Source organism: Sturnus vulgaris, chromosome 27 (assembly GCF_052056855.1).
Source record: "Sturnus vulgaris isolate bStuVul1 chromosome 27, bStuVul1.hap1, whole genome shotgun sequence".
NCBI lineage: Eukaryota > Metazoa > Chordata > Aves > Passeriformes > Sturnidae > Sturnus > Sturnus vulgaris.
The window spans coordinates 912,142-939,094 of NC_142269.1; the positions used below are offsets into that span (position 1 = coordinate 912,142).

The window sequence follows — 26,953 nt, forward strand, 5'->3', positions numbered from 1 at the left end:
GGTGCTCAGGATGGCTGGGAGCAGCTGTGGCTGCCTCAAAGTAGATCCTTGCTTACACCCTACCTCCAGCACTGCTTTCGGTTGCATTGGGGCCTTCTATTTACCTCTGTAAGACTTCAGTCCTTAAAACATCCCCAGCAATTCTCCCCAGCATTTAAGTTCCACGATGGTTGATGTAAAATAATTACTCAGGCTAATTAAGCATTATGATATCTATGGGTCTTTGTAATGAATTTTTGGCTTGTTGCTATTCACTATCACTGACTATCCCCTCGGGTCTGTTGCTGCTCTGGAGAAGAATAAATAAAAGGCACCATACCTAGCTTGTGCTATTGGTATCTGATGCATCTGCTCAATGTTGTCAGTTAAGATGATCCATGTACAGCTTTACAGCATATATATAATGTATATAAGGTATATAATGTATATAAGGTATATAATGTAGTGGGTTGTGTTTGGGGCTTATCTTGTTCTCCTGACATGAACCATGGAGTGTTTGGAGTTATGTTGATAACCAAGCGTGACAGGAAGTTGTTTATTCCCTGGGGCTGGCTGGGATTTGGTGGTGGGTGAATGAAGCATTAAAATCCCTCCCTGGCAGAGTTTTCCCAGCAGAGCCTTCTTTCCAGTTTGGCTACAAGTGAAGTCTTTGGCAGTGACTTCACTGCATCCAGTCCAAAGAGTAGTTTAACTGCTGTAGCTGCTGCTCACACTGGGACGTGCCAGTGCCACACAGCTTCGTACTGGGAAACCTCATCATCTTCCCTCCTCCACTACATAAAAATCTATGAATATCAGTGCTATTGAGATCCCTGTTTCCCAGATGATGGAAGAGAATGGCCTTATCAACATCAGTATATATTTAAACCACTACAATTTTCGATATAGATGAGTGTTTTGTTTCCCAAAACTGCTCAGTACTATGTCTCTCCCTCAAGTCCCTGACTAGACTCATTGCTACATCTTTAACCCTTGCTCAGCTCCTTTATTAATATTTCTGTCTCGGTGGGAGAGATGCCAATGAGACTGAAGAGGAAAAAGTCGCTGATGTTAAATTGACCTTTATGAATTTAAATTCCAGACTCACCCCACGGGAGTCAGTGAGTGAATGAAAGAGCAGTGGCATGTGGGCTGCTGGAGCAGCGTCAGAGCTTTTGGAGCTCAGCTGTAGTGGGGGGAAAGGCTCGTGGTCAAATTTTCACCCGCTGTGAAAGGTGTTACCAAACTTATCTGATAGTGCCTGTGAAGGATATGTTCTCATTACTCACTGCTTCTTAGCCACAGGATTTTGCTGTATCTGGAAGAATTAGATTTGTCTTATTTAAGGCAAAGCTACGCTCCCTTTCCCTCTTGAAAAAACCTTCCGTTAAAAACCCACGGACATTTCTTTTTTTGTGCTTAGCTTTGGTGTCATTTTTCTTTGCTTTAGGTGAACTGGCACTGGCATGAAACATTTCTTTCTTGACAAGGAATTTTCTGTGCTCCCCTCTCTCTCCTGAGCACACATACAGGATTGAGAATAAGAATTCATTGTGATAAAAAGCTTAAAGGAGTGGGTTGTGCAGCCAGGACAAGAAGGGGATGTGAGCAATTGGGTGGCAACTCCTTGGGCTGATCCAGGCTTGAGAGCTACAAATGGCAAAACAACCCCTTGAGAGTGCCCCGAGCTCGCTCTGCTCAAGTGCTTTCTGCTGAGCTGCTTTGGAAAAGCCTCATTATTAATTAGGAAGAAGCTTTCCCATCTTCTCAGATTCCCCCTTCCCTCCCCAGAGAAGCAGCCCTGCAGCTGCAGGGAATGCTTTACCCTGGGGGATGAAATGACCTTGTCCCTTTCTGATGGACTTTGTGACAGGGAGAGGAGCAGCTGCACACAGACCTGGGGAGTTTAAATCATCAGCCAGAGAAATCTGAATCAGTCCATGGGCTGGGAGCCCTTGGGACAGCACCTATCCACCACAGACAAGAGATGCTGATCCTCATTGTGTTCCTTTTCAAGCTTAATCTGAGACTCTCATGGTTTGCGGAAGTTTGGGGGTGCAGCTGACCTGACTTCCTGAATGTACCATGTTGACCTCAAGTCCAGCCTGATATTCCCTCTTCACTGCTACTGTGGGAGGCAGCTTTCTGATGGAGCATCCAGCTGTGCCCCTGTGTCCCTGTGTCAAAATCAGGGGGTCATCGACAAAATTTTTTTATGGATACCTAAACTATCAAGTTAGAGCATCCCAATGAGCCTGAATTCCCAGGATATCACCCTGCACTGGAGGCTTGAAGAAAAATGGGTAAAACCATGGTAATAAGAGGGAAGGACAGGACAGCTCTGTGAGGCTCAGGTGCTCTATGTCCTGGGATAAGAGTTTGCACTACCTGAACCTGGACAGCATCACCCCAGAGTGCCTCTACCCCTCCACCTCACTGCTGGGGCAGAGATTTTCCAGCTCAGTGCACATGCCTAGGGACTGCTGGCACTCTGGTAACATCACTGTCCAGCCACACAGCCTCCTTAAAACCAAAAGATTAAGAGACTGGTGGCCCAGGAGAGGAGGAGAGCCCATGTTGGGCTGTGTTTTGGAGGAGGGATGCTGCACACAGGCACAAGGCAGTGCCTGTCCATGCATCCAGCAGATCGCCTGCTGAGCCATGCACTGGGGGACTGCTGGGCTCGTGTTATCAGCATGTGTCATTTCCCAAGGGTTGTGAAGACATTAACAAATGAAGTCTCAGGGCCCTGCTGCAATTCTCATTAGCATCATCCTAACAACTCTTCATGTTAAATTGCTCAAATCAAAGTTTCCAGTTTAGTAAATATCCCTCCATAGAAATCACTGTCTCCATCAGACAGGGCCTAAATGGACCCCAAGGACCAGGGCTGGTGCTGAACTCCACTTCCCAAGCAGATCTAACACTATTAGTTTCACCTCCACCTCTTCTAAATCCTCCAGCTGGAAATGGCTCTCACGTGTGCCAGCCCCGTCCAAATTAATGAGTTGCTCAGGAATTGCAGGTTGGATGTGTGGAGACAATGGACAATTTGCAAATCTGATGCCTCATGTTCTCTCGTCTGCACGGAGATGGAGACTGAGGTGCACTAAATCCTGTTTGGAATCATGCTGATAAATCCCCAATGAGTAAAGCCCAATCCTTGCAGAAAGCAGTGCTCGGTGCTTGAGGATGATGGTGATTCCAGGGCAATCCATCCGCAAACCACAGCAGAAATTCTCTCCCCTTTCTGATCTCTGCCTGGGGCTTGGGAGGTTCCAGCAGTGGGTGGAAAAGGCCACAAGCTGGGCCTGAGGGTTTTCTGGGACCTGCCTGCTACCCTGGGTCAGGATTTATCACAGCTGAACATGGCCAAGGACAGGCCCTCACTGAGCAGAGTGATGAAACCTTCAGGGAGCAAAACACGAGTGATGACCAAGTCTCTTATCTGAACAGACATCCAGGCATTGCCATTCCACAGGCAGCTTTGCTGTCCCCTAGCTTTCTGCCTCCTCCTCGTGGGCTTGGGAAGCTTCTTGCAGGGCAAGGTAGCCTGGGTTTGGCCAGACATTGGATCAGCTGGTGCCAAGATGGGATTTATTAAAAAGGAGTTGTTAATATTGCTGTTAATGAGTGGTGGGCAGCCATCCCTCAGCTCTGGGTCCCCATGGCCATCCCTCAGTGCCCAGTCCTGTGGCCATCCATCACCCTGACACAGAGGTCCTTGGTGCCCACTGATTGTCATTCAGTCATGGAAAATCAACACTGCAGCATCCCAGAGCTGGGGAGGACTTTTCTCCTTGTCCCTGTGAGCTTCACTCCTTCTCACACTTCTCCTCCCCCAAAACCTGTCACTGAACCAGACCTGTCAGTGCTGAGGTGACATCCAAGTCACATCCTGAATATAGGGTAAAAGCCAGTTTTGGCACAAGCTCTGACCTCATTGGATCAAACCCATGTACAATGTTGAGTAGGAGTGAGCTGTCCATGACCCTGCTGCTCCCACCTGTCAGGGCTGAGCCAGCCCTGGCCATAGCCATGTCCCCAAAAGCTCTTCATGACTCGTGGTCTCCCAAACGGTTCAGTAGTACCTGTGTAGGAGTGCTGGGGGGTGAAAGTTGGCTGAGCCCAGAGCCATGGTGGCCACACTGCACTGGTGATGTGGTCTCCACAAAAATCAAAACCTCCAGTCATCATCCCTGGGCAGGGGGATGGTAGAGGGGGCTGGACAAAGGAGCCAAAGTCCTGCTGTCTCCTGGCATGGCATAGAAGAGGCCGCCAGCCCTGATCTCTGTCCATCTCTCCCTCTGCCCAACACACATTTATTTTCTCCATTTTCATCTCCTGAGATCTGCACCTTCCACCTTCTCCACTGTCACAAGAAGGCTGCAGCAGCACCAGCAGAGGACTGTGATGCAGCGTCCACAGATCCCACCTCCCCAAAAAGGATCCATGCAGCACAGATGAGCCCGGGGACACCCCTGACACCCTTTCCCAAGCACTGGATTCCCGGAGGGTGGCTCGAGTGGCCTGGGGCTGGGAGACACTCACCAGTGTGGTTGGTGACAGGCGGCAGGCTCTCGCAGTACTGCTCCTGGATGGAGGCTGCAGCCGGGCTCTCCCAGAGGAGAAACGCCTGCATGGGGAGAGAGCAGACAGGGGTGGGGTTATAGGTGCAATATGCAGCTTCCCCATCCCCAAATGCCCCCTTGGGTCAGATCTGAGCTTGCCCATGTCTGGGTGAGTACCACCCCCAAAGCTGCACAATGGGCACGTACCATTTTCAGGATGGTTTCCTAGGGAAACTGCTTATCCAAGCCCAAGTCTGGGGGACTGCTCTCTGTTTCCCACCCAGTGATCCTCTCCTGCCTCGAATAACCCCCTCAGCAAACCTTCCTGCAGCCCCTGCCGAACTGTGGAACCTCTGCTATTTAGCATTTTAATCAACACTTCTGGGTTTAGCATCTTTCAATCCTGAGAGCAGACAGGGGAAACATGATGAGCCTGACACCACGCTTGGATTTTCAATCCTTTACTGAAATCACAGCCTTGTAAACTGTCAGTGGAAAGACGTTCATACATGTCCTTAAGGAGATCCAATCCACAGACAACGAGCTCTGGCTAAAGTCTTTTTTTCTGGAGAATTGTCAGCAAACACCAACATTGCCATTGAGTTGGAAAGCACAGACCACGATCTACCCAGCTCTGCTAAAATTTTGCACAAGGAGCTATTTTGGAAAAATTATTATTGAATTATTGTGCCTTTGCAGGAGTTTGAGGTAACTAAAAGTGAGAAAGGCAATTGCCAGTATGAAGGGATATCAAGAATGGCAAAGGGATGGTGCTGTTGGTCTCACAACTCACCAGGGTGCAGATGAGGGAAAGATGTGACCTGATATTTTGCAGAACACAGATTTCTACACAAGCAGCTGTCCACTCTCTCCTCCAGCTCAAAGGAGGGTGACACACACTCACTCTCTCTGCTCCACCAGCACTAATGGTGGATGAGGCTCAACTCCACTTCCTTCACCTTCAACAACTGACCAAATCCCCTGGAGAGAAGTCACTGATTAAATGACAGAGCTGTGCCCCAAAATATGTCACATACAGATCCCTTGGCAAACAGCCCTGAGCCTGAAGGCAGGAAGGGCTGCGCCTCTCCTGCTTGCAGGCAAGCTCCCAGCTCCTCAGGGACAACAACCTCTGCCTTCCCCATCAGCCAGGCTGATTCCTAGTGCCCGACCCCTCTTCCTGAGTGCCATTTACCTCCCAAACTGCTCTGAACAGGGAGAAGACATTCCTCCTCTTGTCCTTGAGCCATAGAAACACTGTCTGCTCTTGCTGGCACACCCAGCCATCCTCATGCCTTACCAAGGGATTAGCAGGATTTATTCAGATACAGAGACAAGCTCAGCACCCACTTGCTCTTTTCCAAACAACTGTTTACTGCCTTGGGAAGCTGGTTTTGACAGCAAGAGAGATGTCAGGCAGACGTATAAATGGAGCTGAGAATAGCTCCCTTGTTGTGACTGCTCCAGATGGCACAGGGGATCCGGCAGCTCAACCCTGCCCTGGTGTGGGAGCTGCTCGCAGCTCCTGGGTGCTGATCCTGCAGGAGCCCAGCACCTCCTGAGTCTTCCTTCAGAAAGCTGAGACCACCCAAACTCCAGACAGGGAGGAATCAAGGTATAGGGAGTCTGCTCCCCTCTGTGTTGATGCCCACAGCTGGTGCCCACCGCACCTGGTGGCTCTTGGCATTGGCAGCTGGGACAGAAGAGCTCTGCCCAAAAATGGATGGGATGGTTTGTCTACCTAAACAGGCTTTTAAGTGTTAATTGGATGTGTTTCTCCTACTCCCAGCCTGCTCCAGCCTGGCAGTGCCCATTCTCCTTCCAGACACAGGGAGAGGTCTTGGCACTGAGCAGCACATGGACAAAGCCACAGCCAGGGAGGGCTGTGGATGGAGCAGTCACTGGCTCTCTGCAGGCTTTGTAAATGAGCTTGTTTCACTGCAGTGTGGCCAAAGCTCTTAACAGAGGCAGAGGTTTTGTCCCACTCCTGTCAGCATTTTGAGGGGATTAAGCAGGGGTGGTGGCAGCTGCAGGGGGATTTGCCCCAGTGAAAAAATTCTTACCTGGCACTCGCTGGTCACTGTCTTATCTGTTTTGCTCTTTGTGAGTTAGTGCAACCCCTCTGCAGCTTTTACAGAGAGAACAGGTCAAAGCTCCGTCCTTGAAGAGCTTCTCGTGCCAGAGCATCACTGCTCTCTAAGATGCCACATGGTGCCCAGCAGGGCCCAGCCTGGCTGGGCTGGAGCCAAGCTCACCTCAAGAGCCCTGACACGGCAGCGGGTTGGGCTCGGGCCAGAGAGGGGCCGTGTTCCTCCACCCTCCTGCCCTGCCTTCACACAGCTATGGCAGATCCTGCTCTGCAGGCAGGAACACCTCTGTGACCTCTCTCAGACTGCCAAAATCCTGGGGAGCCTTAGCTGAGCCCTCAGCTGTCCGGGAAGGAAGGCAATCTGCTCCTCTGGAAGCAGCCACTCTGCACAGTGCTCCCAGTTAGGCCGGGGAGCTGCTCCCACAGGGAGGGATGATAGTTCTGCCAGGAGCTGCACGGGCTGTGTGAGGGCCCACACTGGCAGCAGCTCCTTCTTCATCAGGAGCCACCATTGTCTCCCCTGCTGTTGCCTCAGCACCCGCCCAGCTCCCTTCCAGGCTCTGTAACATCTCTGTTTTATACGCAGGGATGGTTCTGCTTTAACCTTGGACCTCATGGAGCACCAGCTCCTTCCTTTCATCCCCACATTTTCTGTAGCAGGACCAGCTCCCCCAGTCCTCACTGCACAGCTCAGACACCATACCTGACACTGCTCCTGTGTTTCCTGCATCCCACTCAGAGCAAACATCTGCTGTGGTCGGCGTTCCACCACCCACTATGCTAGGGCTGTCCCAGAGGGGAAACTGAGGCACTGAGGACCACCTGCCTCAGGTTACTCAGGCTGTGGGGCACCACGTTGGGCAGAGCTCTTGGATCTGGACACACCAACCATGTCCGGGTCCCACCAGGGCTCCAAAAAACCCACTTTGTTTTCTGGGAGCTGTACTTGTGCCTGTGAGCAGACAGGGTGGCGGGTCCCCCGGGCCAGGAGGTGCAGCACAATGGACTAGGACAGTGTCAGCTCATCAGCACTGGGAGGCTGGCTGCTGCTGCAGGGATGAGCAGCACACTCACACACATGTGGCATCAGTCTCTGTGACCTGCCACTGACCTGGCAGAAAAAATCAATTAATAGCAATTAGGAATTAATGTCCCCTTGCGGTACTTTCGCTCTCCAAAGCAATCCACGGATAATTAATAATTAATGTAATTAATACATTCACATCCAACTGCACCATCACCCCCTGCACTGTGCTACCCAGAGACAAGCACGTGTCCCCCCCCCCTCCCCGCTATAATGTTGCCTCAAAAAAGAGGGGATCTGCATGGCAGCAAGGGCTGACAGGTCTGAGCACGAGAGAGATGGCTTGGAGCCTAATTAGCAGTCTAGGGGGTCAAGTGCCGAGGGGCTGTAATTGGAGAGTTGAGTGATTAGTGGGATTGAAGCCTGGGATGAAGCCATGGGAGACAGGGCAGTGAGAGCAGTGGACAGTGATGGCCACCTTGACCTTCCTGGGAGAGGGGGCAACACCAACCACTCTGGAGTTGTTCTTGCTGTAGGGACCTCTCTGACCCATCAGTTCTGCTCCCTGGCTTGGCTGGGCTTGCTGTCCACTACAACACTTGGTGTGGAAGAGAAAAGACCTCCTGGAACACATGGGCAGGGAAGGGCTGAGCAGCTGCTGCCCTGGATCTTTGCTGAGGTTCCCTGGGGCATTATGCTGGGATGGAGCCTGTTCGTGGCTCTGAGCCTGCTGTAAAAGGCGCCAGACTTTGGGTATTAAATACAGTGAGTGTTAAAGGAGCTGGATGCCAACTTCAGATGGCAGAGCAGCATCAGATGTGCAGGAAGGGAGCAGCACCAGGACTGCAGCTGGAGGCTGGAGGTGGCCTGCAACAGCGACTTAAAGAGCTGCCCCTCAAATGTGCTTGGAAGTGCCTCCAACCCCCCGTGTCTCCTGCCTTCACTGCAGGGTATCTCTCTGCCTTTGTCTCCTCTGACTTCCAGGCACTGTTTTCTGCAGCTGGGGAGCTTCTTACCTGCTCCACCTTGAGGGCTTTCACTTGGAAAAGTTTCATCCTCAATTGAATCCACAAATGAAACCTCCAGGCAGCACCTGGTCCATGAAGGACCCTCTTTACCCCTCTTAGAGCTGGCAGTAACCTGCTTTGCCACCCATGATCTCATGGTTCCTCCAAGCCCCTTTGCTGCCCTACCAAGCCCCCGTTGCCCTTTCATTGCTTTTCCAAAGCCCCATCCCAAGCCCTGCCACCATCAAGGCATTAAGGCAAAGCTCAGACAATGGAACAAGGCTCAAAGCAAGACCTATGGGGGGATTTTCCATGGCTGATGTTACTCAGGGGGAGAGCAGGCAGTGAGAATATCTCCATCTGGCATTAAAATCTGTGAGTTTATTAATTTATCTGTGTTAGAGGGCCAGTCCCTGTGGTGTGTAGACAGGAGCTTTGGTGAGAGTATTTATTATGTTTGGAATCTCTCTCCAAGTGTGCTGGATGCAGATCCTAACAAAAGAATATCAATCAAGGCTAAATGAATGCCCTGTAAAAACTGATTTATGAACAATTAAAGGTTTTCCTGGATTAAGCTCTGGTCTCCTTGCTTGCCATAAATAATTCTGACTTCATTTATCTGTCAAGAGAGACATGGATTTTTGGAAACAGGTGAAAAAATGACTAATGGCATTTGGATGTTGGAAGCTAAAGGCACAAACAAGCTGGGAAAGGAGGACACAGTCCATGCAGCTCCTATGGGATCTGGATTTGCAGGGGCAAAGGCTGCTGAGGAAGATTGGAGTGATGGACACAAGCCTGGTGAAGGGCTGTTTTTCTAAGGCAATTTTATTAAACTCTCCTGTAGATTGTACATGTGGAACTCTTGTGCATTGACAGGTATTTTCAGTTTTGGATTGGACATTTTTCCCTCCAGCTCTGTTCTGAAACCCACATCTTGACTGCTCCAAATCCCCTCCTTCACCCATCACCTTTTAGGGTTGCGCTCTGGGATGAACACCCGCTATTCAATTCCCCATTTTAATTTTTTTTTTGTTTGTTTATTCACATTCACAGCTCAGGAAAACTTGGCCACACCAAAGCTGCATCTGTCACTGCCTTTCCAGGGTGAATAGTGCAGATTTCAGGGTGAAAGAGGGACTGTGATCTGCAAAATGCCAACCCACTTTGCCCTTGGCCATTGGAATGGAGATGACTGCTCCTGGGAGGGTGACTGTGGATAAAGCAGAGTAGGAGGGTTCTCTTCTATCAGCTCAGAATATAGTTAGAGAAAAAAGGAAAAACAACAGATGGGCCCTGGGTATGTTATTCCATCTTCAGAAAGAGCCACCCTCTCCTAAATGACAGCTCTGAGGTGTTGGGCTCCTAGGCTCTGCTTGGTGAGGGACCCCCATGATTTGGGGGTTGATTTGTACTTTGGTTCAAAAATTGTTCTCACAGACAAAGCCATGATGTAGCCTCTCTGAACACTGCAGACTCAATCACAGCTTGAGCTTGTCACTCACAACAAACTTCTAGACTAACCCTGTGCAGGATTTTGGGTGAGCAGAGCTGGATTTCAGGGCAGGGTTGAGCTGGTGGTGCAGGATATTCTCATTGTATTCCTATACATTCATCCTATGGTGACAGAACAGCTATTCTGGGAACAGGCTGTGCCTTTTCCATTCACTTCTTTGCTGGAGATGCGAAACCACAGGGATGATTTCATACACACTGAATCAACTCCAGCTTTTAAGGAAAGCGAGGACTGGAAGAGATCCCCAGGGTCAGCACATCCTGCAATTGCAGCTCTGCATCTTATGCAAGGGAGCATGGAAGTGGCAGGGGCTGTTTTTTGGGCTTATTGCTGCTGGAGGTGGTCAAGTGAGAGGAGAGGGGAAATTATCCTATCCTCAGCATCAATCTCTGCTTTTTCATAAAATGCTTTTGCAGCTTTATCAGCTCCAGAAATGACATCGGCTCCTGACAGAGCTGCAGGTGGACTGATTTATTTTAATCACTTTTTTAGTTTTTCAATGACTTGCAGGGTGTCAGGGAGCACTTGCAGCAAGTTTGGCTGCCTGTCTCCTGGTCTGTCTGTCTGACCTCCTGAGGGATGTCTATCCGCTAAAGCAACATGGGCAAACCGATGTGAAAGTGGAGGTGCTAGCCAGTTGCATGGGGAACACCTCAACTGTGCCAACCCAGAATCTGCAGGGGAGGTTTGTCCCTGCTGACCTCTGTGTTGGGGCTGGGCTGCTGCAGGTCTCTGCACTCACAGGCTGGATGCTGCTGCAGGTACACCTGGCTGCAGGGATGTACTCACAGCTGGAGTTTTACGGTCCTTTAGCCCATGCTGTCCCCAGGAGAGGGTTGGGACTGTTCTGGAAAAGCATCTGAGTTTTGAACGCATATATTTATAAGGAAAAATGGACAGCTTGACTGTAAAGAGGGGGGATGGTTGTAGATGGGCTGTTTCTTTTTGGAGCCAGCTGGGAGAGGCTTCTCTTTGCCTGGACTGGTTTTTGTGATGCCACGCCCCCCTCTCCCCCAGTCCCAGTTCCAGCACAGGGGTGGTTATATCTCAAACTCTGGAAGATTTTTGAGGACTTGTTGATCCAGCTTCACAAGGAGAATATCGTTGGGGAACACCCGGGGATGGCGAGGGAATCCCCTGAGCCTAAGGAGCACTGACAGAGGATGGGAGCTGTGTCTCAGCTCCTTCAGGTATCTTTTGGACTGCTTTTTGCTCATTGAAGTTATCATGCTGCTCACATGGCTGTCCTGACCAGAACATGGCCTTACTGCACTAGGTCTGCGCTGTCCCCGCAGACTGGCCAAGAAGGACCTGGGCTGAGGGAAGACATCCTGCCCTGTCTCACCTTTATTTCTTACACCAGAGCCAAACAAAACCTGAACCACGAAATGTAACAGCAAAAGAGCTCCTATAAATCCTATCAATCAGGCTTAGTGGATTGCAGCAATAGGTGAGAGCAGCTGCTCAAAAGAGGAGATTTTAGAAGCAACTCCAACTTGGCAGGAGGGGGTCTCCTGGTGCACATCAGCTCTTCTCATTACTTAGGTGAGAACTTTCCTGGCCCGGAGGTGCAGCTGATGTGTGAGGTGCACAGTGAGGTGCACAGCCCGCAGGGTATGAGACATAGCGGTGCCAATGGAGAGAGCTCTCCCTCCACTTTTCCTGCGGTTTTAACTGGGCAGTCCCAGCTGGGCCACTGAGACACCATTCTGCAGCCAGCCAGGCAGATTTACTCTTTTACCCCTCCTTGACACAGAGGTTTTATCAAAAGCTGGATCATTTTGTTTAACTGCCACTATAGTCTTGTTCAAATAAAATTCAATATTTCATTCAGAAACCCCTTCACCTCATTTGTCCAGGGTTTGGGATTTAAACAAGCTTTGGGCTATGAATGTTTCCCTCTTTGATGAGCACTCAAGGAGGAGGAATATTGCTTCTGACAAAGCATTTGCATACTGTGCAGAGCTGCAAAATTAGCAGTGGCTACAGTTCCACAGTGAGCAAATTAGAGTGAAAAAGTCTTGTGCTTTGCAGGTGCAGGAGGGGAAAGGAGAGGCTTCCTTAGAAAATTAATTACGGGGAGGCTTCCTTAGAAAATTAATTATGGGGAATACAATTGGGCTCTGCATTTGCGTTGTACACATCCATCATACCCCCAGTGGCCACCCCCTCCCAGCAGCCAGGGAAACTGGTGGCAGCTGGTTTCACTGGGAGGTGCAAGGCTGGGAGTTGCTGGGAGCCCTGGGCTGAGCTCAGGAGGACCTGGCTGCAATTCTCCCCCCCTTGAAATGATCCTCTGACTCACTTCAGCCCCCCTCCCCGATAGTTTTTGAGCATCAGGAGCTCTTGCCAAGCCCCAGTGCCTCGACTGGAGGAATTCTCCCGAGGGCCCTTTGTGTTGCAGTTTCTCTCTTTACTTTTCCCTTCAAAGAAATTGAAAAGTCACTGCGGAGAACGCGGACGGTGAGGGGCGCAGGGGTGATGGGGAGGGGGCAGAAGGGCCCTTATGGGAGAAGAGGACTGAAAGCATCTTACCTTCAGGAGGAGGAGGAGGAGGGCAGGACAAAGGCTGGGCATCATCCTCAGCTGCCCCTGCGCCCAGCTCCCCGGGGCATGGCTGGCAGTGTCCCCGCTCCGGCTGGGCGGCTTCTGCCGTCGGGGAGAGAATCCTCTGCGCTTCAATGAAGGAGCGTGGCGGGGCTGTGCGGAGGCTGCGGGTCCTTCTGCGTCCCGGTCCTGCCTTTTATAACCTCCCTGGAGCCGGTCCTCCGGCTGCCCACCTTCCAGCTTGCCCGCCGATGGGCTACATCCCTCCTCACCAGCCTCCCACTCCCCCTTCTCTCCCTCCTCCTCTTCCTCCTCCCCTTTTCCTCCCTCCACCTCCCTGGTGCCTTCCAACTCTATTTGATTCCCCCCCCCTTCTCCTTCCGTCCCTCAGCATCTTCAGCAGCAGAAACTTCCCACCGGCCCAGGGACCGCCCTCCCGGCTCTCCTTGGAGTGGAATTTCTCCTCTCCACCCTTCTTACTCCCATCGTGCAGACATGGGGTCTCTCCTGCGGAGCCTGGGGACTTCCCTTGTGTCTGCAAAGGGTTTAGGGCTGCAATTTGCCGGGGATGAGGGTCTGAGTGGTTGTTATGCATTTGGGGATTTCACTCCAGGGCTCTGGCAGAGGAACTGGGACAAGGCGAGGTTTCCCCCGTCAGCCTTTGCAGCCCCTTTGCGAAATGGATGGTGAACACGAAGGGAGGACAGAGCCCCTTTTCTCTTCCACAGGGATGGGGTGGAAGGGGTTTCAGTCCTGCCTTGTGAAGGAGATGCTCCTGAGGGAGGGGCGGGGGTGCGGATGCCGGTCTTTCACACCGGGGCTGTGAGGGGGGTGTGGGATCACAAGGGCCGTCCCGGAGGAGGTGGAGATGCTGCTGGCACCGCGCTTTGTCCCGTAGGTTGGGTGGCGGGAGGGGCAGAGGTGATGGGGCAGAAGCGGGGGGGGGGGGGGGTGGGGGGGTGGGGCTTGAACTGATAGAGAAGGGGAGGACAAGTGTCCTGGAGAGGGTAGGGAGCAGTGGTGTGGGAGAGCCTGGATGGCGCTCCTGAGGTGTTGGATAATGACATTTCCCTTCTCCCCCAGGATAACCCTCATGCTTTAAAGGGTCTCCTATCCTACCTCTGTGTCTCAGCTCCTGCCGTCCCCTGGCAGCTGTCCCCTGGTCTCCTGGGGAAGGATCCCACACACTCCTGTGTCTTGGGGCTGCCATGGTCAGGATTGGGTCCATTCCTGAGTTGGATGAATTTCTGATGGGTTAAACCTGCTCCCCCATGCCAGGGCAGTTTCAGAGCGTGCCTTCTGTACCCTCTGAGGTTTAGGGGGGTGTCCCAACTGCGGGTGCTGCACCTATCCTGGGAGTGAGCCAAGCTCCATCAGCCTGAGGTGAGCTGGAGCAGACAGCCAGGCTCACACTGTGCTTCCTTCTTTCCTTGAGGAAATAAGGATCAATGAAGAGTGCTGCTGGGAGGGAGATGCTGGAAAATATTGCCATGGGATGCCAAATATTTCCTCCAGGGCTGTGATATTTTCCTTAGCTGATGATAGTTCATCCACCACCAGCCTCTCATGGGGTGCTGGATCATGCTCCCAACCGCAGCCTCTGCCTCTGGGAATGGTTGCAGAACACAGCAGGTTGTGGATGGATCAATAGGAGGGCAGTGTCCCTTGATGAATTCATGGCCACAGCCTCCATCCATCTTCACTGAGCTGCTCTTTGTCTCCGGAGCACCTGAGAGGGCAGAAGGGGATCAAGGTCCTCCCTGAGCTGCGGGACCAAGGCACAAGGACTGGCCCCAGCATGTGGGGGTGCCCAGTGTCCCATCCTGTCCCCCAAAGGGTTAATGTTCCCGGCCTAGTAATCAAGGGGAATAAACAACACAGACATAAATCTTCTGGCATTAGCTGGGTTTAATCAATTGTGTCACTGCTTTGGCAAAGAAATCTGAAAATATATGAAGCTCTGGTAAATTCAGGAAATTTTTTGTTTCTGAGGTCTCTCAACATTCCTCCCCTGACAAGGATGGGAGACAGACTCCAGAGCCAGCCTTGTGTTACCTTTCACTTCAATAAGCCCATGGAAAATGCAGATTTTTCTAAAAATGGCTTGAGAAAGCTTCAAATAACTTTGTGCAGCCTGGATTCAGCTGAGAACATCCTAGGATCATGTAACCCCCTGCCATGGGCCACCTTCTACCATTGCAGCTCCTGGTCACAAAACACACTCTGGTTTTGGGGGCTGCTCAGGGCTTTGTGCACCTAGGGGACAGAAGGGACCTTCCAATGGGAAGCACCAGAGACCTCATTCCCACAGCAAGACCAGTGATTGTCTTTCACCATCTCAGCCTGCCCATGGCCACCAAGTGGGACACGTGGGATGGCCGTGCTCTGCTCAGGTGCCCAAAGTGTGAGGTGATGCAGGGAAGGAAGAAGTAAACACTATTTTTAGTTAAGGAATTGGTTTCCAGGGACATGAAGATAATTCCTTCCCCATATATCAGGGAAGAGGCTGCAGAGCTGTTTGAAGCACCTAATTGAGGGGATTTATAGTAAAATGCAACTTGTCAGATGCAGCAAAGGAAAATAAAACGGTCCCTGAGACACAGAAATCAGTTCATTCGTCATGGTTAATCTCAAACTCCTTGGTGTGGCACAGAGACAAACGTGGGAGATGGGTATTAGGGATGGAGACAATGAAGAGAAATATCGGATCTCCAGGAAGGAGGGAGAGGAGAGCATTAGTCTGACTTACCTGCCTTTGGTAAATTATTATTATTTTATGTAACTGCACATGGTGTGATGGTCCTGTGTCTGAGCAGCTCCATGACAGCTGCACCATGGCGTTGTTTGTGGGACTTAGACCACTGCTCCCCTCCTGTCCCTGCAGCCAACCCTGCCTGGTTTGGGAAAACTCTATGTGTCCCTCCTGCACTATAGGAATGAGACTGGTCCGTGCACTGAAAGGGAGCAGGGAAATGCGTTCCTACTTCCCACATAGGGCATTGGTAGCAGGACTTTGCTTCTAGATGGGACATCTGTAGGAAAAGAAAAATCCTCAGTGTCCTGGACATTTAGGTCAGGTTGGTGAAAGGGTGGAGTTTGACTTCTCAGCTGAAATCCCAGCTGAGATCAGCAGTGTGCCTTGATTTCCCCAACTGTGGGGTGGGACTGTGTCTTTCCCAGGAGGCCGAGTGGAGCTGGGAATGCTCAGGACACTGCTCAGGGGAGGACAGGTTGTCAGCACGTGGGGCTGTGTTAGCAACTGCAGGCTGAGAAAAAATCCAACTCAACACACTAAGTTTCTCCCAGGAGACTTGTTTTTCTGCCCTGCTTTTAAAATTAGTTTCCAGGTTTTCTGTCCTGCGTCTTTTTCCCTCCACCTAGATCTGCAGTGAAAGGAACACACTCTCAAACTCTGCCTGACAAAAGAAAGCGGTTGCTGGGACCAGGTTTCCCTCATTCCCAGTCACAACATAGTATAATCATGCCTCAAATTTGGGTATCCCTGTTGTATTTGACCACTCTGTATCACCTGCTTCAGCCCTGCAAGTCTCACAGCTGCTCTGAGACCAAGAGCAGGAAAGCTGAAGCCACAGCCCTGCTGAAAACATTGCAGGGAAGGAAACCTAAGATTGTTACCACCCTCATTTTCTGAGTATTACCTTAGAGCTGGGCTGGTAGATTTTCTTTGTCTTGAAGGCCTTGAGAAATGCTTGTGTGACCTCTGGACACTTCAGACCCCTGTTCATCCCATCAAACTCTGCTGGAGATGCAGAAGTTGTCCATGTAGGAAGACAAACCAGTGTCCTGCTGGGAAAAGGAAAATTCAGACACATGGAGCTGGGTTTACTCTACTCATTGCTCCATTCAGCAAGTGACTGATTCCTTCATTTATCCTCCTTCAAGAGGATAATTCTCTCCTGCCATTTCTTCTTCCCACATTGTGTGCATTGATAGGAAATCTCACATTAACAAAAACACGGCAACTGCAAACTAAAACAAGCAAACTCAAGGAAACCCACAAAGGTCTGGGATCTAACTGAATTTCTCATTTGCTTCCCAAGTTTCTCAAAAGTGTTTGCCATGTTTTTTGAATTGTTTTTGGGAGGATGTGTCAATTTTGAATAGAAGAGAAACACAAAAGCTTTTGTTTTACAGCTAATTAAACCTCAAGGCAGAATGCTAAACTGATCATAATAAAAGTCGTAATTATTATTTTTCTCATTCAAAGCTAAGTCAACTGAAATTTCCCAATCAGCAGTTGGCATTTCCCATCACACAGATCACAGTGGTTTGTGGTTGGGAAAAACTCCATGGTTTTACTCTGGAAACTGATCCCATCAATGCACCAGCCGAAAGTGGCTCTGTCTTCACATGCTCTGTGACAGAGAGATGTACAACCCTGTCAGCTATGAGCCTCTTTGTGGCTGTGTCTGTTTGGCAGCACAGGGACCCATCATGATTCTGCTGCATTGTCGTGGTGTTGTTGCACAGATTGACATGAGTTCCATGGATGTACAGAGGTTCTTGCATGGATCATGGAATCGCTAGATTGGAAAAGCCCTCCCAGACCATTGAGTCCAACCTGTGCCCCATCCCCACCTTGTTACCAAGCCCAGAGCACTGAGTACCATGTCCTGGTGTTCCTTGGACACCTTCAGGGATAGGGACTCCAAATCTCCCTGGGCAGCCCCTTGCAATGCTTAATAGCTCTTTCCATGAGGAGATTCCTCCTGATGTCCAACCTGAACCTCCCCTGTCAGAGCTTGAGGCCGTTTCCTCTTATCCTGTCCCTTATTCCCCAGGAGAAGAGCCTGACTCCCCCAGCTGCCCCCTCCTGTCAGGGTTGTGGAGAGCCAGAAGGTCTCCCCTGAACTTCCTTTTCTCCAGACTGAGCCTCCCACTGTCTCACTGAGGAATGAACATATTCAGTGAGTGTAATACTCACTGGACAACCTTTGGGCATAATCCCACAGCATCATGGACATGTCATGTGTGGTGGAAATGTCCTGCAGAGATCATGGCAGGGATTGTGACATCCTCAGAAATAGCTTGTGGTAAAAATACCTCCCTGATCCTCAGGTCTGCAAATGCCCATCGAGACAGGAAAGGTTCTGGACGTCTTTCAAACCTGGTTATTTATTCTCTGTACATTTGATAAAATATTAATCTCCTCATCTCCAAAAGGCAATCAAATAAAACTGAGAAGAGATGACGCACAGGGCCTCAACACAAACAACAAAAAGCAGGAAAATCAAGATGAAATAAAATTCCAAATGTAATGTAGAATTCTATAAAATGCATCTCTGTGCTGGCACAAAGGGTAGAGACGAAATGACCTGGTGTCCTCAGGGCTTGGGAGGCCAAGCAGGACCATGCAGGGAAGGGGATGAAGAGGACTTGGATCAGGCAGTTGCTCAGGTTGGTCTGAAGCTGTTCTGTGAGAGCTACTGGTGGGACTTCTTTGAAAGTTTCCCCTTCCTTCTCTTGTGCCTTAATTGGAGGGTGGGTTGGTGCCAAGACACTAGGCACTGGAGCCATTGTGCTGGGCAGGGAGGGAAGGCAGATGGTGAAGGTGTTGGAGGTGATGGCCTCTGGAGCAGCTGCTCAGTGTGACAGGGACTGGCAGCCTGTGGGGATGGGATTCCAGAGGGAAAGTCTCCCTGCAGAGCTCCTACAAGGCCCTGGTTCAGGGTGATGCAGCCTCAAACTGGACTCAGCCACTGTCTGAGGAGAGATGCTGCTCCATCTTCCTGTGATGGCCCTTGGAAAACACTCACTGCTGCTGTGGATAGTGAAAGGATTTGCATGTGCAGCCAAAAAGAGTCTGGCAAAGTCTTGTTCAGTTTGTGACCTCTCAGCCAATTGTCTTTATGTGTTTGGGTCACATCTTTTCTGTACAATAATCTCACAGATAATCTCCTAACTTTTGATGAGGCAAAAAACATTCCACTGATGCCTTGAGGAGCTGGAACAGAGGCTACACACAGTGTTGAGGAGAATAAAATGGGTATTTACTGTGAGGCCTACGAAAGGCCTACAAAGCCACACCCCAGCAATACAAGTGCCACAGTCGTGGCCCCTGCTGGGATGGCTCCAAGATGGAAGGAAAGGAGGGGTTGGTCACGAGTTCTCACACCTTTATAGGCTTCAGTCCATTTGCATGCAGGAGTCAACTGTCCAATTAATAGTCTCAAATAGGGAAGTTTCATCCTCCTTCTTGCTTGTGTGTCCGCCCTCCTCTTTTCATGTTGTTTATGCTTAGGGCTTGAAGTTTAAAGATACTGTCCTTGAGTCCCTAGCTGGAATTGGACTGTTTTGTCTTCATCACCCAAGCAGAACGGAAAAGCACATCCAAGCAGAACAGAATAGAAAACTTAAAACTTAGAGGTATCACCACCATCTCTATTTCTCAGGCTGCTACCAGTGTGCAGGTGACGTGGGAAGTAGTGTGAGTACCTTGTTTAATAATTGTGGTCATAAAATAATTTGGTCACATAGGTAAAAATCCTCTTTCAAATATTTTTCTCCAGGCACACGTTAACCATGATCCTGCAGGTCCTCAGTGCTTCAGCTGGGGACAAAGAACAGTCATTTATTTAGGATGTCTTTGGGTTTGCTCTCTTGTTCTATAAAGTCTCTCAGTCTACGAGAAGCCCAGAGATTATTAAAATATATATAATGTTTCATCCCAGAGAGTTTAGGTTTTGGCAGTTTGCTAACTGTATTCCTCATGTATATTTTATTCCATCATTGCTCAGTCAGGATTTTTCCTTCTTTGGGAATAATTAACCACTGAGTAAGGGTCGACCAAAGGGCTGCAGTTTATTCCAGGGGAAAGAGGAAATCACAAAACTGGTCTGCTGGAAGGGATACAGTTTGCACATGGATCTATTTGCCCTTTCCTCATATGTCCTTGGAGGTATTGTGGTGGCACCGTGTGTGAATGAGAAGTTTGTGCGTGGCAGCCTGTGGTCCCTGCAGGCACAGGGAGCATTGCTGTGGCACTGCCAGGTGACTACTGTGGAGCTGCCAAGAACAGGGCACAGCTGCCCTCAGAGCTGGGCAGGTCCCTTTTGGGATGCAGATGAAAAAATGAGGAGAGGAGAGGAGAGGAGAGGAGAGGAGAGGAGAGGAGAGGAGAGGAGAGGAGAGGAGAGGAGAGGAGAGGAGAGGAGAGGAGAGGAGAGGAGAGGAGAGGAGAGGAGAGGAGAAAAAATCCTTCTTTTCTTCCTTTCCTATCTCCCTGAGCAGCAGCACTTCCCTGTTGCCAATCTCTCCTCTGTGCTGCCTGACTCCTCCAACTCCCCTGTGCAGGTCCCAAGCTCTCTGGGATGGGAAGCCAGAGGCATCTCCCACATCCAGGCTTCTGTTTGACCTCAGGCTACCAGGGAATTCTTGTTGTCAGGAATGATTTTCACTAGGGAAAATGCAGCCCGGTCAGACTCCATGTGTGCTGATGCAGAGCTGCAGGAAGGCCTGATTTCCCAGGTATTCAGGGCTGGCTCCAGATTGTGTGAGGTCACCAGTCCCTGCCATGGTTGGGATGTGCACTGGGCAAGAACTGTCCTCACCATGTCCCAGCCACCTGGTGTTTGCTGTGCTGAACTGGGAGATGGAACTCCACCCCAGAACCTCCCAGCACTGCAATTCCATATGACAGCAGAGCCCTCACGGCTGCACTGACAGATGTCTGCTGCAGCTCATTCTTCCCTCCCATCCTTCTCCCCTGATTTTTCCTGCCTGCTGCACAGCTGACAGGCTCTAGGGTTTTGGGACCCTGGAGCAGGGCTGGGATGTGCAGTTTCAGCCTCGGCATCTAATTCAATCCCACAATCAATCTTGCTGCTTGTGTTTTGCCAGTTATCCAGAGAGACAGGTCAGAACACAGGCACACAGGAAATGGCAGGGTTACGTCTGCCATGCAGGAAGGGACTGGGAAGCCGCTGGAGCCACCTCTATTGCTGTGCCAGAAGAAGGTGTATTGGCAGCACTTTTACCTGTGAGCAGATGAAAGCCACACTCAGCTCTGCCAGGCTCAGTCTGTCAGCCCAGCCCAAGAGCTTTCCAACACAACCACATCCACTCCAGAGCAGGGACGTGGCCTCATGGGTCTTTTCCTACTTGGATTTTGTTGCTACACAGGATGACTCAACACAGCTAAAGCCTCCACATTCCCATTAACTCGAGAATAAGCATCTAAATTAATTAGTTTGACAAGGTTTGGCTCCAGATTGGCACATTAGTGCTCTGGTCTGCCCAGAGCTGCTTCTGGCTGGAGGGTGTGCTCAGCAAAGGCACTGAGCAGAATTTGTCCATCTAAGGCTGAGTGAGCTGCTTGCCTTTGAGAGCTTTGCTGCTGCTGCTATGAGAGGTGTCACTGTGTCTGTGAATTCCCCCCACATGGGAAGGAACTGGCTCTATTTGCATTCTTGGCATAGAGGTGTTTGTGCTGCTCAGGTTTGCTCTGGGTCTCAAAATACTGGTTTGTGTTCACACTCCAGCTCCTGACCCTGCAGGAACGATCACTGTCCATTCACACAGGAAAGTCAGGAAATAAAGGCCCAAAGTGACCCAAAGACACCCAACTTAAGAGGGTAAAAACCCCAAAGTATATATATATATATTTTAATAAATCACATGGAAATTTAGGCTTTTTAATAACTGGGGCCTTCCAGTCAATGGGGGTGGCGTACTGACCATCAGGCAAGAGGCTCTCCTGAAGCTGAAGGTGCCAAAACAGGTTGATTGAGGCACAGAAATGCCCTTTGAGAAGTTCTGGTCCAGGAGATATTTTCCTTGGCACTTCCAAGGGCAGATCGTAGGAGCTACAGCTACTTCATGGGAAGCTGTCACTTCTGCCACCCTCAAAACCTCCCAAATATTTCCCTTCAGGAAGCCACGGGGAGAAACTCAGTTCTTATAGAATGCCTGGAGCATTCCAGAGGCTTGTCAGCCAATAAAAGGCCTTTAAACTAAAATTAGCTGTGTGGCCCAGGCAGGGGAACGGGCGGGGAGGCAGCTCAGGCTGGGAGTGCAGCAGCTGCTCAGGACACTCACTGGGGTCTCCAGGAATGTTATTTGTGGTTCTCTCCTTTCCTGGGGTTACCAGTGCTGGTTTATCTTTCTGACAGCTAATCCCAGCCCAGATAGTGCCAGCTCTGATAGCATCACCTACTCATCACCTTGTACAGGTTCAGGATTGAGTGAATTATGGCTTTGCTAAGAGGTCTCTTTTCTCCCCACGGACAAGGTCAGGTCAGGGTGTCCTCCACAAGTTCATTTTGCTCCTCTGGACCAGGAGGATGCAAGGATGAGCATAAAAGCCACTCTAGGCTGCTGGGGTTTAAATGGCAGCCTAGTCCAGCCTCTGAGCAATGCTCTAAGGTCCTGGCGTCCTTGGATGCTGGGCAAAGGATCTAAAATATGCCTTAGCAAAGTAAAATTTCTTGAAAGAGGAGGGCTGTGTCCTTGTCCTTGGACGAATTATGTCAGAATGGTCTCCACCAGGGCTGAATCCTCAGCTCCTCCATGTGCAAGGAGGTCAGGACAAAACGAGTCTCCAATCTGTCAGTGCCTCCAGACCAGACATTTATTATCCGGTGGTAAAGTCCAGAGAATGTGTCCTGCACTCCCAGCACACGGAGCAGCACGGGCAGCAGAAACGATGATTTATGTCCTGCTGCCAACATGCTGAGCCAGCACTGCATCCCGGCCCTTCCCAGGGCACTGAACTGCTTCCCCAGCTGAATCCCACGTGTGCTCCGGAGGCAGCAGCTCCACAGAACATCCTGCTCCCCGGTGAAGGGAGGTAGGTGAGGGAGCTGCTTCCCTGAAGCACCTCCATCCCTCCTCACACGGGGGAGAGGACAAATTCCAGAGTTATTGGCAAGGCTCTGCAATCTGATCACACGATCACAGAACGGTTTTGGGTTGGGAGGGACTTTCAAAGGTCATCTAGTCCAATCCCCATGCTCAGAGGTTAAACCATGACGCCCTGTTAGCCAGGGACCAGGAGCACCTGGCTTCAGCGATGGGAAAAAGGGTCCTGTACTTCTTGATTATGATCAGCCTTTCCTCCCTGTGGTGCCATCAGATCCAGGGGCTGCTCTGGTCCCTTCAAATTGCTTTTATTTCATGGGAATCTCCATAAGCACTTGACTGTGCTTTAGTTTTACTCTGCCTTGAGCTTTCTAGGGCTGCAGTTCCCGTCATGGATTGGGAAAGTAAACCCTGCTGATGCAGACTAGGGTTTGACTCTGGGATTCTGGGCAATGGCTCGACCATTTTCCATCCCTAAATCCATGTCTGAAGCTAAAATCATCCAGTAGCAGGACAAGCCCAGAGCCTGGATCTCCCCCATGCAGTGCCCAGGGGAGGCTCTGCTGTGCTTGTGCTGCTGTGATGAAGGTTAGGGGGGAGCCTAAGCCACCAAAGTAATCATGGGGAAAGGAGCTCGTGTGATTAACCTCGTTATTCCAGCCAAAGGACCTGAAGCAGCCACAGACAGCCTAATAGCTGCTCTGTGGATATTACCCAGCCCATCCATCTTCCATGTAATCACCAGGCTGTAGGGATGAGACAGACTGATCTATGGATATCTGCTGCCGTTTAACCAGCCTGGAACTGGGAATTTTTAACACAAAATGATTTGGGGGCTGGAAAACACCATTCAGCAGGAAATGCAATGGGTTCACAGTGGAAAAGGCCTAAAGGCATCCTAGTACTGAGCATGGGAGAGGTTTCTAAAGGCAATGATATATTTCCTACAGTGAAATTACATATTTCACCTTTTCCTTTCAGTTCATTTTAACTTTTATTTTGCTTGGTAGGGAAAGGTTGTCATTTTTCACTATGGAGGTCTCCTCACCGGGACTGGTCACCTTAAACTCCTTCCCACCCCAAACAGGACATCTTTTAGATCAGGTAAATCAAACCCTCAGTGAGTTGAAGACAGAAGAAGGAAGAAAGTTATCAGATAGAGGGGAAAAAATCAGCTCAAGGAATAGACTAAAAGCAGAGAGTGAAGAACTGACTGGGCTGTGAGAAAACTGCTGTGAAAGTCAGTTCTGGATAACACATATAAAAATTTCCTAAAATTCCTTCCTGAGAAATGAAATCTAGTTGACCTGATGGAAGGGAATTATCCAGAGCTACTCTGCTAATATATTGTGACAAGGTCCCTGCTGCAATGTGTTAAGTCCCCACTTAAAAGCAGTGGACAGAGAGAGCGTGAATGAGTGAAAGCTGGAGGGGGATTCCTGGGCTCAGCTGTGACATCAGGACACCTCAGACAGAGGACAAAAAGCCAACCAGAGGCACTGGTACTTATCCATGGCAGGAGATAGCCTGGCTGTGTCAACAAATACTTTGGATTACCATTGGCTCTGAAATTAGGGGTGGGTGGGACTGTTCGGTTTCCAGCTTCGATGCTTCATGAGCATTAGGAGATGAAGAAAACCAGTCAGGGATCAAACCCTGGTCTAGGGGATGCTGGAGAGCTACAGCAATCACTGGGCTCTTCAGTATTACCTGGAGGCCAATAAATCTCAGTCAGATCCTACCAGCAAAAACAGTGGTCCTAAAGAAATAATTCAATGCCTTTGTCACTCTTTGTGTATATGTCAGCATGTAGGAACTTATTTCTCCATTTCTGCTGCTTCAATAACAGCTTTTCCCTGGGGGATTATGGAGTTGGTATCAACAGGAGAAAAGAGGTTCTCCTATGTGAACTGGGAAGAAGCAGCTTTTGTTCCAAGGTCATTTGCAGAGGTTTTCTGACTGTGAAGGTCTGCAGGACCATGGGGTATTCACAGGGAAGATGAAACCACCAGGTCATTGAGACCAACAGACCAAGGAGAGAGCACCCTTAATCCACCTGGACTGTCTAGATTTGGATGAAATGAAGACATGGACAACACACCAGATGGCCCAAGGAATCACAGAATCACAGAATGAATCATGTTGGAGGAGACCACCATTGGTCATCTGGTCCAGCTCAAGCAAATTCAGAGCATATGGCACAGCATTGGCACAGAGGGTTCTGGAATGTCCCTGGTGAGGGAGACTCCACACCCTCCCCAGGTAACTTGTTCCAGCCTGTGGCCACCCACACAGCAAAGTTCAGGGTCAATGGCTTTATTTCAGTGGCTGAAGGCAGTTCTGCTCCAGACAGAGTATCTGAAATGCAGAGTCAGAGCCGCCTCCTCAAAGCAGAGCTGGACACAGCTGTGTCCCCTCCTACACCCCTGCACTGCAGAGCAGGTCAGGTCAGGTGCCTAATGCTCCATCAAAATCCACAGCTGACTTTTCCAAGGGCTGCACACAGCAGCTGTTGGATGTCTCACTGCAAACCAGCCCACACCACTGGATGCCAAGCACTGCCCTGGTGGTGATGGGGCTGAGCTTCCACTCTCAGGGGTGTCCCCCAGGTGGTCTGGGATGGAGGGACTTTCCCCTTGCAAACAGAGTGGAGACCTGTGAGGTGAGGGTCCATAGTGACACAGAGTGCCGAGGCAGGTGCTAAGGAGAGCCAATTCCAAAACCTCAGTCTTTTAAAGCCATTAGCCAGTCACCAGTTACATACTTTTAAAAAATAACAAACATAATTCAACCAACCACCATACTCCACGATGTGAACAGGCAATGGTTATGTTACATGTTTTTCTACACCTAATTCAGCTGAGTCTCTTTCCCGCAGTTCTTTTCTACTTAGCCGAAGTAACAAGCCTGAACCATGATTTTACAAGGCCTCTCTTTTATAAAACCTTACTTATCAGCAGCAGACACCCGTTTGCCTCAGACAGGCTGCTGGCGATTCCCCTCCTGGTAGAGGGAATTGCCGGAGGCAAAGATCAAATCCGAAAGATGAGATGAGAATCTGAGCAGTGCTGGAGGAACGGGCGGAGTGCCAGGTCCAGAACAGAGCAGAGCCCTGCAGCTGGGACAGCTGTGACAATTGCTCTGCTCCACAGGGAGCTGCCTGCGGGACTTCTTCTGCATTAGAAAGTGTAATTTCTGCCCTTAATTGACTTGACAAAAGCACTCCCTGCCGGAGACAGGAGGCGGTCCCAGGAGGAAGCTCACAAGTGCCATCGCTCTTGCCCTGGCTGCTGCCTGCAGAGTTTTCAGCCAAGCAACTCCTGATGGCCAAACCTATGTGTCCAGGCAGCTCCCACATGCTTCCTTTCCAATGCTGTCCCTTGTCACCTCTGAAAGGATGCGAGGGTCAGCTGGGTGACAGAGATAACCAAATTGCCTCCCCCCTCTCCTTTTCCTGCCCTAGCTCACGCTCTACCCTCCCCCTGCTCTCAGCTCCCTGGTCATCTGCCGTGGATCTGGGCAGATGCCAACACTTCTTTCTTTCCTTGACTCTCCCAGCTGACGTTGGACATCCAAAGCCTTGCAGATGCCTTTTGGAAAATGGATAAACACCCATTTAATATGTTCTAGATAGACACTTTGCAATGATTCTGGAGCCCCAGTGGAATCAGCACAATTTTCTGCAGATTTCCAAGCTGAGTGCCAGTCAAATAAAGGAATGTTCTGCCTTCTGATTCCTCCAAAGTATCACACTGAAATCAGAACTGTGACTCCTTCCCATGGGAATCTATTAAGTCCTAATATTATGAGCAATGTTAATTTTAAAATGTTCCTACTTATTCAATATGCCACAAGTGTGTGAAGGGGGATGATCCAGCACAACTCCTAGGTTAGTGTCCCAGAAATATGGAAATATATTGGATTTTCTTTTTTCTGCACATGCCCTGTGCTGTGTGTGTGAGAGCAGCACTGCATAGGGTGCTCCAAGGAGGGGGTTGGAGAAAGAAGCCATAAGCTTTATCAGTGAAATTGTAATTGAAATTAAATTGCATTTGATGGGCAATGCTTAGCAATTCCGGAGTAAATGTGAGGCAGGTAAAGTGATAGTGCTAGTATGAAATGCCTTGTTCAATCACTTCTCCACGGTATTAAAGTCATTTGGAAGCATCATTCCTTGCCATTGGCATAGACTTGCCTAATCCAGGAAATGTGAACTCTGGGTATGTCATTCATGGCCCAAAAAGCTGAGAGGGTGGGAAGTGCTTTGCTCTTTGAAGTGTGTGGTACATTCAGGGTGGCCCTGTACGGGCTGGGGAAAGACAGGCTGGGGAGCAGCTCTGGGAAAGGGACCTGGGGCCCCTGGTCAATGGCAAGGCCATGGAGTCAGCAGTGCCCTGGAGC

At 50.1% G+C, this 26,953-nt stretch overlaps 1 protein-coding gene across 3 annotated transcripts in view; it reads right to left on the reverse strand.

The window, feature by feature from the left end:
* The window catches only part of CRHR1 (corticotropin releasing hormone receptor 1), a 29,348-nt gene extending 16,346 nt beyond the window's left edge, over nt 1–13,002 (reverse strand). For 2 of the 3 annotated variants that reach the window (XM_088179457.1, XM_014884791.2), the window contains exons 1-2: nt 12,722–13,001; nt 4,531–4,615 (exon numbers count right to left, since the gene is read on the reverse strand). In XM_088179457.1, coding sequence (XP_088035583.1) covers nt 4,531–4,615; nt 12,722–12,766 — 130 coding nt within the window. In that variant the 5' untranslated portion in view covers nt 12,767–13,001. Of the gene's footprint in view, nt 1–4,530; nt 4,616–12,721 lie in introns of all 3 variants that reach the window. The other variant, XM_088179458.1, reaches the window with a different exon arrangement.
* Nucleotides 13,003–26,953: the final 13,951 nt, after the last annotated feature.